The following is a 15,828-nucleotide window of genomic DNA, read 5'->3' as shown; positions in this document are numbered from 1 at the left end:
TCTGTGGAAGCGCAGACTGACGCTGCGTGCAGAAGGCACTGATAACATTAGACATGGGTTTCAGAGTGATCTCTCTTAGTTCTTTGTCCGCTATCTCATTATTACAGCATCAGCTAATTATTTTTATTTGGCACTTCACACTGACATCCAGATACGAAATAACACTTGTCTTTTTTGATCACTTTAAAGTAGTGCTGCAGTTGGTTCTCCTGGGCTTTGGGAGCCTTTCAGGCTTAGCATAAAAGAGCGTGTTTATGTATTCTGAAATCTCCATTCTGCAGCCCATCTTCCTCTCTGTCCCTCTCCTCATCCCCTGGAGACTAGCTGTGTGGTTTAGCAAGCCCTTTGAAAACCTCTCTTTTCCAGCAGGCAAGTCAACGACTGTTTTAAGTGTTGCACAAATAAGGAACAGTTATTTTAAGGGAGAGGTTAGTATTTGCTCTTTTCCCAAGGAGAAGATGCTGAAGACACAATTTCTTCGAAGGGACTTCCTTTCTAAGTTGCATGCCTTGAGGACAGAGTGATCTTTAAGATAATGTCTTGAATGCACTGCAACTTGAATACTCCAAGATTTTGATGACTTACGTCTGTAGGATTGGTTGTCCTCCTTATAAAAAGGTTCCTCTGAAGGTTCCATCCCAGGTAAAAAAAACTGGGATTTAGGTTCATAGCTGTTGTTGTAACTTCGGGCTCTTAATAGTTGTAAAAGAGACAATGTATTAAATCCCTAGTGTTCTTTGCTTTGTACTGCTGTTGAGTCAGAATTCAGCTTGGAGTGGCTATAGCTGGAAGAAAGGCCTGTCTTTCATTTTCTCTTTCAAATTTTATTTCTGGATTTATTTTAAAATCACAACCCAACATGTAGCTCTTAGTCTTAAAGCAAAACAAAAGCATATTCTTGAATGCCTTTTTTTTTTTGCTTGCATTTTTTCTAATTGTTTTTCTTTGATTTAGCCTTTTGTTGTTTTGGGGAATGGTATCAGAAAGTAAGGCAAGCTCTCTGACTGGATTCATACTATGTCTGAATCTCAACAAACTTGAATTTGCTGCTACAGCAGGCTGTCACTAATGTTTTCTTACACATTTCAGGAATTGTAAAGGCCTTCCACCTTGCAGGATAGCAAAATTATATCTTGACAGCCTGTTGTCTATGACGATGATTTTTAAAATCTTCCAGTTATATTTGTAGGGCTGTCACTTGGTATTAGGTAGGAGCGTCTGAAAACCTTGTGATTTATTTCACATGGAAAGAGAACACACTAAAATACAACATATAGATGGAAAATATTCTTACCTGTAAGATATATAGTATACTATTATGTAATAATTGTGTTCTCATATATGATTGGGAATATTGTGGGACACAGTTAAACAAACAAACAAAAGAAACCCTAAACCTGAGATGATGGTAGCTGATTTGTTGATTTTTTTTTCCTTAGATCTCACCTTTTTTTTTTTTTTGGTTTGTGTTCTGATAGGTAGTAGCATAATTGCACCTGGATAACTCCGATGTTAAATTCAGGGCTACTATTTGCAATGTAATACTGTAATGAAAGGACAGATATCAAAAAAGCTGGCTATAACCTAACTATAAAAACCCAAGGAATATTTAAACAAAAAAGCAATCAAACAAAAGCCTGAAATCTCTGCTTCTTTTCTTGTAGGAGTTTTAGGCTTTATCTTGGTTATGCAGCTTAGGGTTTGTCATGTGTTAATATCTTTGAAATCACATTGGAAGCTTGTTAAGTTCAACTTGTGTAGAGAAATTTTGAGCGGATGCTGTCAGGAGACAGTTTGTTAGCTTGAAAGGTAGAAGCTGAGTGAATAGGCTGGTGTCTGAAAGATGAAATGTGTGATAAACCAATTTAATTTTTAAGGAATTGCAGTAAAGAAGAGCCTTGTTATTTTCAGTCACGTGGCTAAAGATGTAAAGAACTTTGGAAAGTGGTATTTTTGTGTGTAGATTCTTAAAACAAACAAACAAAAACCAAATACTTGGTCGATGGAAACAGGTAGGTAGGAGTGTACTAAAGTAGCATCACATCCTGCCCAAAGAAGTTGATTGCTGCTTTTTGTTGTTTGTCTCCAGCTGGCTTGAAAAAAATAAACTCTTAAAATTAGACTTGTAGCATACGTGCAATTAGTGGGTGTGATACGTTCAAGCATCTGTCTGCACCTGCTGTCAATAAAATAAACCAGAAAAGTCAACAGCAAGTGAAAAAGGCTATCAGGAATGCCTGGTTTCCTATCCTACGAGTAGAAATGGGTCTGTTAATGTAATCCTAGGCCCTATGAAAGTACAAATACTTTTTTTTTTTGCTTTACATTTTAGTACTTAATTTGGTATAGCTCTTAAAGTACCTCAGCGTGTTTACGTGAAGAGTTCTGCTGTCTGATAAAGCTTGAACAGCTGACAGCCATGGCCCTGCCTTGCTGTGCTAAGTTCAGAGATTATGGTGCTGGAAAGAATGTTAAATACAAGTAACAGAAGCAGCAATGCAGGAAGTGCTGCGGTAAGTCAGTCTAAAAGCCATTTCAAGCTCTAATCACAGGGTTCAGCATACAGAGAAAGTCGTGCAGGTGTTGTGATAGCAGGGGTGCTGCGGGGAGAGGTCTCCTGGCACTTGGGAGGTGGAGGCAAACACGGGATCTGGGGACTCTTGGAGGAGGGAGATTCTTGCAGGTTCCTGCTGTTTGTTTTCCCTCGTTAAACTGTCAGAGATATTTTCTCACTTGAATGAATTATGAGAAAGGGCATACTTAACACATAAAATGTTATTCAGCTTCTATTTGCTCAGTGTCAAAATTTTCCTATGTTTGTGCAGTAAATGGATGAAAATGTGGTACTTCATCACGTCAGCTTGATGGGTGTCTGATACCTTGCTAGTGCAGTAATTTCTAAGGTCTGAGTGCTCACTTGCAAGGCACAGGCCTTTACCACTTAGAAGAGAATATTTCAGAGTTTTGCATATTCAAGCTAGAACCTTGGACAGTTAAAATCTCAAGCCCACTTATTACATTTAAAAATCTCACATGGGTTAATATGCCCTTCTTAGGAGGAAGGACAACCATAAATTCCAAACAGGCCTGTGCAAAGTGACAGGCATAATTCTGGTGTACTAGCTAATATTTTTTACACTGATTTTTATTTCAATATGAGTACTTCGCTCTGTGAGGGCTAAACATTAATGTCTATAAGGCAACAGATATCTAAGATCTGGAAGGTACATATCAACGTTTTGACTCAACATTGCTAGAGAGCTTTCGTTAGGGTGTATAAAGGTGGCATAATCTTATTTTGGAATTTCATACAAACATGGAAATTAGGAGGAGAGATATGACTTGCAACAGCCCTCAGTGTATTATACAATAGAGATGTGAAAAGGAGGGAGGGCAGACGTCCTGCTGTCTGTCAGTCTGGCTGACAGTACGCTGTAAGCCACTTCGTGTCCTCCAGCTCAGCCGTGTGTCCTGCGCTAGTGCAAAGCGCTCTGTTCAGGTTCTCAGCAAAACCTTGGCAGGAACCAGGTCAGTATTTTCTCAGGTCTGCCTGGGTCAGGACATCCACACCACAGTACTATTTCTGATGTCATATTCTGCAGTACCACCTAAACACATCTGTGGTGCTGTCTTTGTGAGAGAGGTGCTCCATGAATGGCTTCTGCAGAAAAGGGAGACGCAGTGCCAGTGCCTGCCAGGCGGGTCTGGCTGGGTAAGTTCTCATGCTTGTCAGACAGCCCATCAGTTCCCAGTTAGGTTGTAAGCTGGGTGTTCTGAGGTACAGGGATGCATATTGGTAGAGAGAAACAGTGCAAGGTTTGCAGTACCATGAGCACAAACCAAATCAAAATGCACGTTAGCAGTGTCTTGTCCAGAATCCGGTTGTTACTGAGCTTTCCTTTTAGACCATAGATCCCAAGGCTTATATCTAAAGTTTTGGTGAGCCGTGAGTAGAGCATTGTCTGTCAACTTCCACTCCATACTTTTGCCTGTTTACCTGGGGTCATAATAAAACAGAAACTGAAAAAGGAACTGAAAAAATCACCAGGTCTTTCCCTTGCCGTAGAATGGGATCTGCAGATGATTCCTTAGCAGGAGCACTCAAGTCTTCTCTCTTCCTGGTCTGTTCTCTTCAAGTAACCTCAGTTCACTCACCTTTTTTTCACCACTGTTTATTTTCTCGGCTGTTAACTTTTATTTTTTGCAAGTGCTTGTGAGCTCTGCTCCTTCCCTCCCTCACAGCACACTTCCCAGAGCGATACGAGGAGTTGTGGCCGAGGCTTTTAAGCTCCTGGCTAGAACAAGCTTCTTGTCTACAGTACTCAGTAATTCCCACCTGCTCTTCTGCAGTGCTGGTGGTTTGCTGTCCTACCTGTCTTGCTGCAGCTGGTTGTTTCTGCTTAGGGGGAGAACTCTGTGTTTGTCCCTATGATGTGGCTTCTGTTTTCTTTTCACACTGTTTTTCTGACTTGTTACAGCTGTATTGAAGTATGGTCCTATTTTCTAATATGATTGCAGTCCCTCCTGCTTCATTTTTTACAAACTTATTATCTTGTTACTTCCATATTCCAGGTTATTAATAAAATACTTGCATGAAGCTTAAAACTCCTGCAGAAGCTTTTATGTGTCATTTGATGAGTACCAAGTATGGCTTACTCCTACTTCTGCACTCACATTACAGCTTTCATTGCGACTGGGCTCCTCTAACTGCCTTGCAAGCAATATTCCACTGACTGTCAGAAGCTTTATAGGGGAAATATATCATGCACTGCTCCTCTGCAAGCCTGTTTCCAGATAGCAAAAGAACCTTAACTGTTCATAGGCTTTTTTTCCCCACAGTTATCTTGGTAGTTAACTCATCCTTTTGTTCTCCTTCTGTCTGAAGTAGAATGTTGGGTGGGAATCCCAGCCTGTTTGCTGTGTTGTGGCTTCTTTTCCTTTTGCCAAGTTCCTCTAATGGAGCAGCAATCTGCTATGGAAGTATTAGCTGCACCCAAATTTCTAATAACTGCATTTGAGAGGAATAACGTGGCTGGCTCAAGTAAATGTTCTTTCCAGACTGGTCTGTGAAGCAGCACCATTTTTTGCTTTCTCTCTATAGCCTGGCAACTATTTGAAGTTTGTGGAAGTAACTACTGAATATTTCCTTCTACTTGGCTGGTTGGCTGAGCTAAGAGTGTGTGGCAGCAGGACATCACCCTGTCAGGGGACTGTTTCTTATTTGCTTAATTTGCAGTCCCAGTCAGGCAGTTCAGGGCTTCTCTGCTCTGTTAAATTTTATGCCACTTGGGAGTGAGACCAGCACCTTTGCAGAAAAATTCAGCATAAGCGCCTCTGTGTGTCCTCCAGATGACGCCCCCCCCCCATTGTTTTCTATCTAACCCTATTTAAAGGCATCAATTACAGTCTCTGATTCTGTGCAGTTTGAGTAGTTAATACTTTTTTGAAGCATAAGCTGTATTTTCCCTGAGTGCCTAAAATCAGTAGATCTCCATTCAAATCACCACTAGGTTTTGTGGACCCATCAGATACAGCCTTCTGCAGAAGTACTGCAAATATGTCAGGGAATGCATCTCAAGTGGTTAAATGTCATTGCAGCTTGCAGCTGCTACTAAGGCTCCAGCAGTAAAGACCTCTAAACCTTCTTCCATGGAATTGCAAGAGAAGAGATTAGTGCTTCCTTGGCAGTTTTTATGTAACTACACAATTATCCTCATAATGCGATGATGTCATACAACACATGTTTTGAACCCATGGGTGTTCTTTGCTTTAATAGTAAAAGTGAGCAAAATAGGTTAAAGATAATCAGCAGGAGTTAGAGAAGAATACATCTGCATGGGTCATTACTACCCACTAAAAAAAAACAGCTGATGTTGATGGGGAGGGAGGTGGTAACGTGCTGCCATCTGAATTACTTCCTCTTCGTGGTCAGGTATGAGGGGGCTGTGGCAGCTGTTCTACATGCTTCAGTTACCGTGAGCAAAAAAGATGCCCTGGTGTAAGTAGGGGTATTGCTTCATACCTCGAGGAGAATGCTAATATTCTAGCCCATGAGTCGATCCATGCATTTCCTACAATGCATTGTAAATCTACATTTCAGGATAAACAGATGGTGAGTTTTGAAAAGCCCAGACTAGGTTGCTTTGGGTTTGTTGTTTTTTTTCCCCGTGTACTTTTCTGGAAAGCTGATGCAGTTTACTGCTTGTGGCTAAGTCTTGTGTGAAAGTGGTGGTTCCCCAATCTTTGTGCTTACATGGTTATACACTCAACCCAGCTCAACCACAAGTTGGTTTCTTAGGTATTTTTTAGCGTAGTTTTTGGTGTTAGGGAAATACCCAAAAGCTGACTTTATGTGTGGCTGAATAATAGTTTGTGATGGCTTCTCAGCTGCTGACACAAATTGACATCAAGCACAGAGCACATCTAGATGTGGGTGAAAATTAATTTCAGTGCTTTTTGTATGCTTTACTTCCTTAATGTGCTTTATTGGGAGATGCTGAGGGGAAGAAAAAAAGATACTTTATTGAAATCCAACTTCCAAGTAATGCTCAGAGATGCTAGCATTGATTTACTGGACTGCTGAAGTAATTTTTCTTAGTTGCATCTTGTGAGAATTTTGTTATTTCTGAGCTTAATCAAAAACGTTCATATATGTATTTGGTCCCAAGATGATGGATGTATGAAGGGAGGGAATAAATGACTTCTGAACATGTTTCCCTGAAAAGGAGTCAATTCTCAACATGGTCTTCTCTATTTTAAGAAAAAAGACAGTCTCCGCTTATAAGACTTGTCTCATTTGTAACCCCAGTTGTCAAAAATCCACATGTCACAGGGAATACGAAACAGAGGCTTTTACAGCAGATTCAGCCTCATCTTGCACCTCTGCTTTCCAGCCCTTGCCTGCCCTGCCCCCATGTCGTGGTAGGCGTTCAGCTGCCGCATGGATTTGTCATATGGCCAGTCCCCCAGATTTATCTTTCTCATACGGCCAAATAACTTCCTCCCCGTGGCAATTTGCTTGAATAAAGGGTCTGGCAAATGAAGTTGAGCCTGGGGATATAGTATGAAAATCAGCGGTTGCTTCAGTGCGCAATTGCTCAGTGAAACAGTTATCAGCTAGATGAAGGGGTGCCCAGGCTTTCCTAACCGGATGAAAACCTTCATCTCTGGAATTCCCTCTGCAACATAAAGATTTCACAATGCAGAGCATCTTTGGTCACAAATGTGTGCAGTACTTAGAATCGGTATTAGTTTTTACTGAAGGATGTGGGTTTTCTCTTACTGCTGATTCAAACCACTAATCTTTGTAGAACTGACATGCATAGAAATGAGATTAAGAAGCTTTTGTTGATTCCATCAAGCCGGTGTTCTGACTTGTGCGAGGTCTCTAGCCCTGGCTGCAAGTTGCTGATGCACAGCTTTTATTTAGCTTTGCGTGGAACAAAGCTGTATTTTTATCCAGAGCATTTTGTATTAGGAATCTCACCTAACGCTCGTACCAGACTGAGTGTTTTTGTGGGCTGTATCACAAGCACTGCTCTATATCTTCTGGTAGGTATTAGGTGTACTTCATATGGAAAAATAATATTTGCCTTCTTATGTGAAACATCTGCAGATGAGTCCGTGTGAGTGGATACCGATCTTTCCCAGGAAAGCTCAGAATAGTGCAGCAATTCTTGGTGCAGAGTTTTAGAGAGGAAAATAAGCCACATGCTATAATCTTCCCAAATTGAAACTTCCATGCAGTTTCAATGATTTTTCTCTCTAAATTTGTTGTATTTCATAAAAATCTTTTCCAGCTGCACCTGGCTGTAGAGAGTTATTTAGGTGTTCACGGAAATGTCTTTTCCACCATTTTAAAGATGGGACTGGGCATGCGAGTGAGTGCAGTTCAGCTGTTGGTTGGTGTCCTTCACTCTGCTGTCTTTGTGCTTTGCCGTGCCTGCTAAGGCATGGCAGGAGCGATCTTTCTGTCCTTCAGAGCTGTAGTCCACGCTGCCAGTCTTGTTATATCTGTGACCTCTTTTGGCAGGTACATGTGGGAGCTGAGAAATTTCCTCATTAAAAAGCTGCATGTGTCATAATAGTGATGTGACTAGAACAAAGCTAGTTGCCTCCTTTGGGACTACTTGATGTGTTTCTGAGACTTTCTTTTTTAATTTTGAAGGTCATTTCTTTGTTTTCAGTGTCTTCAGCTTAGATGGTGTGCTGTGACTCCATCGTAGAGAAGGATATTAGAAAAAATAGAGTGGTATTTTGTAGCCATGGGAGACCTCTTGACTTCCTCCAAAGGCAGTGGTAGTTCAGTATTCCGACTGGCTGATCTGTCAAATTCATTGTGCCCTGTGGCCCTGTGATGCTTTTACAAATTCCAGAGATGCATTTTACAGAAATTACTAGTGCAGTGCTGTCCATGCAGAAGCATGCCAAAACAGCTGCCATTGCACTGCTGTGCGCTGTGTTTAGCATTGGTGTGGCCTCACTTTGGGTATTGCGTGCAGTTCTGGGCTCCACAATCAAAAGAGGATGCTGAAAGCACCCAGAGGAAGGCAACAAAGCTGGTAGAAGGGCTGGAGGGCATGTCCTGTGAGGAGAGGCTGAGGACACTCATGTTGTCTGGTCTAGAAAAGAGAAGGCCAGGAAGTGACCTCGCTGCTCCCTGAGGGGAGGCACAGAGGGAGGCGCTGGCCTCTGCTCCCTGCGACCCGATGTCAGGACACACAGGAACCAGGAGAGGCCCAGACTGGGCATTAGGAAAAATTCCTTTACTATGAGGGTGATCAAGCACTGGAACAGGCTTCCTAGCGAGGTGGGTGCTGCCCCAGGGCTGTCAGTGTTTAGGAGGCATTTGGACACTGCCCTCAGTAATGTGCGTTAGCTTTTGGCTAGCCCTGGAGGGGTCAGCCAGCTGGGCCTGATGGTCTCCATAGGTCCCTTCCAGCTGAACTTCTTCATTCTAGGGCACGGTTTTAAACACTTGGGTTTGGGGGATTTTCAGATTTAAACTATTTATCACGAAATATCTAAATCTAAACAAAATTGTACTCCAATGAGTTCATGGGGGTACACAAGGAACAGATGAGACTGATGCATATTCCAGACAATGAGCGTAGTCAGCGTTTAAGGGCAGAGAAACAAGCCACTTGAATAGATTCAAGTTTACTGTATGCTTCTTGACTGCAGTACTGCTCTTCCAGCAAGACAGACCTTATTGAAGTGGCACAGTGTGTTAAGGTTTGAATTTCATACTGGAAATAAAAATAAATTATCACACTGAGATCGAAGCACAGTGTTTTTGGAGAAGGCAAGGAACAGGTATATTTGTTAAATATGGTACATTTCTCAAAGCTGTTCCCTTAAAATAAATGAATAAAAATTCAGTGACCCTGAAGTGGCTCTCAAGAGCAAATTTCATATCATTGCTCATGTGTGATCCGTATGCATTTTAATACTAAGTCTATGGATTTTTTTTTTCAATTTTCTACTTAAGCATTCTATTTCACCTTGTCTGTAACTTCTTTATGCCTCTGAGGACTGTGTTTGAAGATGCAGTGAGATTTGAAAGGCATCCTATTGACGAGGGGAATAATGAGGTCATTCTTAAATGTGTTCATGGTATTTTGTAATTAGCTGGGTAAACTTTCAGTATTAAAGGAAACAGGAAATGGTAATTATACAAAACTTTCACTCTGCTCACATCTACTGCATTTCCATTGTTACTTAAAGCTTTAAAGTGTCCCTCTGGAGGGCTGTGTATTAGATAATTCATTTCATTTAGCACTTCTTTATGAAGCATATACAATTAATTGATAACAGAGCAATAATGATGTGGTTAATTGAAACTGAGATCCGAAGAGCTGAAGCTAGTTTCTTTTCAAAGTTTTATATTTGGATTTGATTATTCTTTTCAAGTTCACTAATGGTATATGTTTATCGGCTGCTTGATCTTGGAAGGCAAAATCGAATTATTTTTTTTAACGAAGATAATGAAAGCCTGTCCGTACGTGCTCTCATCATTCTGTGCAATTAAACAGTCAAAAATGTGACATTATTAATTGTTGCATGCTTGGTACTGCTGAGCTGTTCTTTATGGGGTAGATTTAAAAAATGAAAACGTAAGAAAATAAAACGGTACCGTTCTTGTGTCTTTTATTAAACTTGAAATGTGTTTAAACATGCTTACATACTGCACATAGCTGAACTGTTGAGTGATCTTGACTTGAAGCCTACTCTGGGCTGGGGGAATGGTGGGTCTCAGCCTGTGCCTTCCTCTAAGGCTAGTCATTTCTGAGTGACTGCTTGGAGGATCAGGGTTAGCCTGTATGTGCTGACTTGGTTGCTTGAAGAGCCTATTTGTAGAACAAGTGAGAGCTGTTCACTCACCCAGCAAGTGTGTAAATGCATTTATTGTGATAGTATTGCAGGTTTTGAAGCAAGCATAGTTCGGAAATGGGGTTCAAATCTGAAAATAGATCTGATTGAAAATGGGGGTGAGGAAATAATTTTTATGTTAGTAGATATGTTTTGTCTTAGTTGTAAGTGGAGATGTGCGATGGTTGGACAGTGTTCAGCATGGAGGCTTTAGGACCGTTGTGGCATGGTTGGTGAGATGAGAGCCCTCTTGGTTCCCAGAGGGGGATCTGAATGCAAACGAGATACATAAGCAGGCCACGCTGTGCTAATCCTGGTTTAGGCTCGGTCACACCAAAACCCCTAAACGTGATTTGTCATTGCCCAAAGTCTGTCAGGAGAAGCAGCAGGATGCCTGAAACATACTTAACCCCAAAGGAAAGTAATCCCAATTTTGCCCTTGGGTCATGCTTGAAGACATTAAGACAGTGGAACAGGAAGGTAGCAGTGCAGCTGCCTTGCCCCAGTTTAGTTCCTTGAGTTCAGTGCCAGTTCTTCATCTTCTCAAGCACTCAGTATTCTGCATTTCAGTAATAGGCCCAGGAACAAAATGGGGGTGGCTCTGCTCTTTTTATCTAGATCTCCGAAACAGGTCTTTAATTCATCCTGCCAGTTAGGGCACATCATTCTCTGTTAGTTTAGCACATCTCTACACAGGTACCACCATTGTAGTTTTTTGTCTAACATGTGTCTGGTATTTTCCCCTAACTGTGATTTGTGAATATAGAAGTACCATTTTCATAACATTACATGTGTGCTGTAAGAACTGGGCTTCTCTTGAGGAAAATCTAAGACCTACAGTAAAATACTCTGGTTCTAATACATGATCTTTTTGTATCTAGCTGTGACATAGTTGCCCTTTATAGAGATACATTTCTTGTTGTTACATAAAACAGACAACTATCTTTTACCTGCATATATCAAAACAAAGTACATCTACCATGAGAGTTAGTGTTTGCAATGAAGTTTTGGCTGTTTTTTCCCCATTAGCCTTAAAGTATGCAACTTAACTTTCTTCAGTAATTTCTATGCTAGTGCATACGAACCGAACTTATATTCCCAGCAGATCATGTATTTGTGAAAGATCTTAGATACACTCTTTCCACAAGTGAAGCCTTTTTCTATTTTGTGTTTTGTTTTACTTTTTCACTTCTATAATGAGTTACTTTGTGTAACAGGTGGGAGATTCAAGAAAGAGATAGTAGTTGATGGACAAAGCTATCTGCTGCTGATTAGAGATGAAGGGGGCCCTCCAGAGGCACAGGTGAGCATTGCATATTGAGCTTTATCGGGCTAAAATCACAGTTTCCACTTGTTTTTCGTAAATGTACCTGAACCTTTCTTTATGAGAACTTACTACGCTTTGTTCTTTCCTGTGTCTGCTTATCTTTCAGCTGGTAAAATGCTCTCGGGTAAAAAAAAAATATTGGGGAATTCGAGTATAATATGAAATTATATTTAAAAGTATAGGCTACCTTCTGTTGAATGCCTAATCATTACGATTCCAGTGACCACAAAACTGCATGTTATAGTCTTAAGTTTTCTTCTGAGCTAGAATCTCTAAGTTCTTAAAATACAGATCAAGTAGATGCATACATGCACAGTGACAGTCATACTTGTGTATGAATCTGCGTTCCTTATTGCTTCCATGTCTTCCTCCCTGTGCCATTTTAAGACTCAACCTTCCAACTTCCAGTTCACTGTTGAGGTTCTCGGGTTTGCCATGTGGTTTCTGTGTATTGTCACCTCCTTGTCCCATAGAAGGAGTCTCATCAGAAGAAGAAAATTGGGTTTGTGTACCTAACACTGCTACGCTATTTAAGTGAGGTGAAGCATTTGCTTATTGCTTAAACCTGTGAAGGTTCTACCAGCCTGGCTGCAGGGCAATGTCCTTGTCTTCAGGCATCCTCTTGGTTTTCCCTCTCTCTACCTGTTCTTAGGTGGGCACTAGCGAGGTTTCTCAGGCGCTGGCCTTGCTTTGCTCAGCTGTTCGGTAGTGGATTAGCAGCAGGAGCTGTGCTGTTGCCAAACAGCTGAGTGGGAGCGGTGCCAGCGGTGGCAGCTTGGGTTTCAGTGCTCCACTGTTGCTCGTTAGCTGCAGGAGGATGAGAGCATGGGGGAAGGTGGCAGGGCAAAGGAGAAGAGAAAGGAGGTAGGGGAAACGGAGACCAAAAGGGACATCCTGGAAGGAAGTCTGGTTCACACATCTGCAGCCATGTGAGGCATGAGCCTAAATGAAGTTCTCTGTTTTGGTCTGTGAATGACTTGGCTGAAGTACACAACGGTTCTCAGGCCTCACAGCTTAGAGAGTATTCACTCATATAAAAAAAAAAAAAAAAAAGATAATACTGCAATTATAAAGGTACACACAGCCATCTAAATATTTGTGTACCTGAAGAATTGGTTTTGCAGAGCTCATTTGAACTAACTGCAAACTAATGATCAGGCACTGTTTTGCCTTTGATCCATGCTAGGTAAATTGGGGGTGTTTAATTACTGCTGTGGCTGAGATTGTTCTTCAGAAAAAGAATGAAAGGCCTAAGGTGTTAGTGCTGTTTTGCTTTTCAGAAGACACATTTCACTTGTAAATTCTCTTTGTTGTGTTGTAGGCATAATTTCAAGTTGCATGTATGATAAATATCTTTAATCTGCTTATTAATTCCCTCAATAAAAAGTTTATTTCTGTGTTAATGAATATTTATAACAAAAATATGAAGAAAAAATGTTCACATCAATATTCACTTATAATATAGAAAGGGCTGGTTATTTCAGCCTTGAGGCTGTGCTTTTTGCAAAAGTATGCTATATTTTTGTGGGTAATTGGGATAGAATCTCTACCTCCACGAGAAAGAGCTGAACTACTGTCAGCAGAGCAGAAACAAAACTGCAAGAGTTGGTAGGACTGAAGTTAAGTGCTTACAAACCTAGACTAGTTATGTAAAACTGCAAAATGTACCAAAATGTTTCTCAAACCGACCTGTTTGCAGCTCTGTATGTTCATGTCCCTAACCTACCTGGCATGTTGTAGTAGTAATATAATAACAAGCATGAGTACTGGTGGCTGAAACTTGTTTCCATCGGTCTAAATTTGGGTAGGAATGGAATCACTTAGGGAAAAATAAGGGCAGTGAGGTAAGCTTAACTTTTTTTTATGTGCTGTATACATTTACTGTTATGTTAAATGTGCTTAAACCGTGTTGTTTCACTTGTAAGCTAAGTCTTTTTCACTTGCATGGTCACTAAAACATCACCTTGCCTTGGCTTGTGCGCACTCGTGTCCTTTAGTAGATTACTGATGCCAAGAGAGGAGAGTTTGCTTTCACACTGGAAGCTGAATGAGACATTCAGTACTGTTTGTCCAACTAGAGTTCTAATTATAAACTCACAGACAATTTGAAATTAATGTTTTTGGACGTTGATCGAGATGTGAGAATTATTTTCAATGCTTGGAAAACCACAGCCATATTTGTCCTGGCATTGACAGAAACACCAGCATGCAAGCACATAAAGCACAGAGTGGGGAAAATAATGCACTAAATGGGGCAGCCGAATGCTAGGGGGTAGGTATTTTTCATTTATAATTCACAAATACAGAAATCTGAGGCTGTGGCATTCTCTTTCTGTGAATCAAAATCAGTGTGCACCGATAGTAGCTTACAATATCATATACCAGTGAAGAAGAGAGACAGTTTTGAGTGTGGGGGAAAAACCTTTGCTTATCCCAGATACTACCCGGCACAGTGATAAACGTTGATTTGTCATTTTATAAATAATACAACACTTTTTTTTTAAGACCTAGTTATTGTCACTAACAAAGCTTCTCTGATGTATATTTCCTATTTCCCCTTATGTCAGATTAGAATGTTTTTCTTTTTTTTCCTCTCTATTGCTTTGTGCTCAGTCTGCCTTTTCCATTTTTATTCCGCAGTTTGCCATGTGGGTGGATGCTGTTATATTTGTCTTCAGTTTGGAAGATGAAGTCAGCTTCCAGACCGTTTACCACTACTACAGCCGTATGGCTAACTATCGTAACACTAGTGAAATTCCAATGGTACTAGTGGGAACTCAGGGTAAGTGCAATCTTGACTACAACATTTCCTCAGAGTGTACTTTTGTGGCTGTACAGACTGTTCCAAGCTGGCAGTGCCATGTCGGCAGTGCTATGTCCTGTCCTTCCCTATCAGCAAGGTGATTTCCTAGGTGTCCTCAGCTGGCTTGGTACATTGCAAGGATCTTGGCATTACAAGGACTGGTTTAAAATGGGAGACAAATGTCCATGCAGAGCCCTAGGGATGCTGAAAGAGTGTAGGGTATTAGCAATGATGATTTAGAATGGTTTTCTGTCATGATTTAGAATGGTTGTACTGTAGTACTCAGCCAAAAATGATGATAGATGTGACAGTGCACAAAAGCCATTTTAAATATGTGTAATTTGATCTGGCTTCTTCCATGGCAATCTGAGAATTAGATTTCCAAGGCAGTGTAGTGTCTTCCAAAAGCTAGTAAATAACTTTTTCTCTCATTAGATTTAAAAATAAATATATATTCAATGCTTGCCAGTCATGGTGGCTTTCTTGGCCAGCAGACATGCTAACACTGAATTCAGACAGGTGAATCAGTTGTGTAAGTTGTGAAGAGGGACCAGTTTGCACTACATTAGCAGTCTGAAAGTGGTCAGTGCTGTGGCATTCCTAGGAGGCAGACAGATCAGAGATTGAAAACCTTCCACAAAATGGGAATGCAGCCTTTTGTCATCTGAGACAAAACACCCCAATTGTTTTTTTCCAAAACACATTCTGAAACAGCAGCTGGCTTAAACTATTAGAGGATGAAATCTAGTTAGGGAAAGTTCCTGGTAATATTTCAGTTTCTTTTGTGTCTGAGCTGTCTGGTTGATACTCTCTGCCTTGCTTGACTGCAGCATCAGCTTTATGGTGCAGTAGTGTTCTGCACTGTGGTTGGTTTGCTGGGTGTTTGGGCTGGAACAGAGGCAGAAGAGTTGAGGCTTCCCTGTACCTAGTCATGTAGGTGTCCTGGAATAACTCCTACCAAATAGGACTTGCTGCATAGATGCCTTACTTTAGAGACCTGCTGTTTTGAAAGTACAGTTTAAGACATGTTTGTGTTTCTTTACGTTGAAGCACTGGTTGCTGTATATTGCTAAGTTCCTCTGCGAAGTTAGAGGGAAAGCACAAGTGTCACGAGCTACTCTTGTGGATTTGGGTGGTGAGGCCCTGGCACAGGCTGCCCAGAGAAGCTGTGGATGCCCCATCCCTGGAGGTGTTCAAGGCCAGGTTAGATGAGGCCTTGGCCAACTTGATCTGGTGGGTGGAATCCCTGTCATGGCAGGGGGTTGGAACGAGATGGGCTTTAAGGGCCCTTCCAACCCAAACCATTCTATGATTTGACTGTGGGCAT

At 41.1% G+C, this 15,828-nt stretch overlaps 1 protein-coding gene across 18 annotated transcripts in view; it reads left to right on the top strand.

Annotated features, from left to right (window-relative positions):
• The window catches only part of AGAP1 (ArfGAP with GTPase domain, ankyrin repeat and PH domain 1), a 372,200-nt gene that overhangs the window by 121,282 nt on the left and 235,090 nt on the right, over positions 1-15,828 (top strand). For all 18 annotated transcript variants that reach the window (XM_040560959.1, XM_040560960.1, XM_040560957.1 and 15 more), the window contains 2 exons: positions 11,589-11,674; positions 14,339-14,480. In XM_040560959.1, the coding sequence (XP_040416893.1) occupies positions 11,589-11,674; positions 14,339-14,480 (228 nt within the window). The remainder of the gene's footprint in view (positions 1-11,588; positions 11,675-14,338; positions 14,481-15,828) is intronic.

Source organism: Cygnus olor, chromosome 6 (assembly GCF_009769625.2).
Source record: "Cygnus olor isolate bCygOlo1 chromosome 6, bCygOlo1.pri.v2, whole genome shotgun sequence".
NCBI lineage: Eukaryota > Metazoa > Chordata > Aves > Anseriformes > Anatidae > Cygnus > Cygnus olor.
Note: the sequence above shows the minus strand (reverse complement) of the source record. Positions and strands in the feature narration are given on the sequence as shown.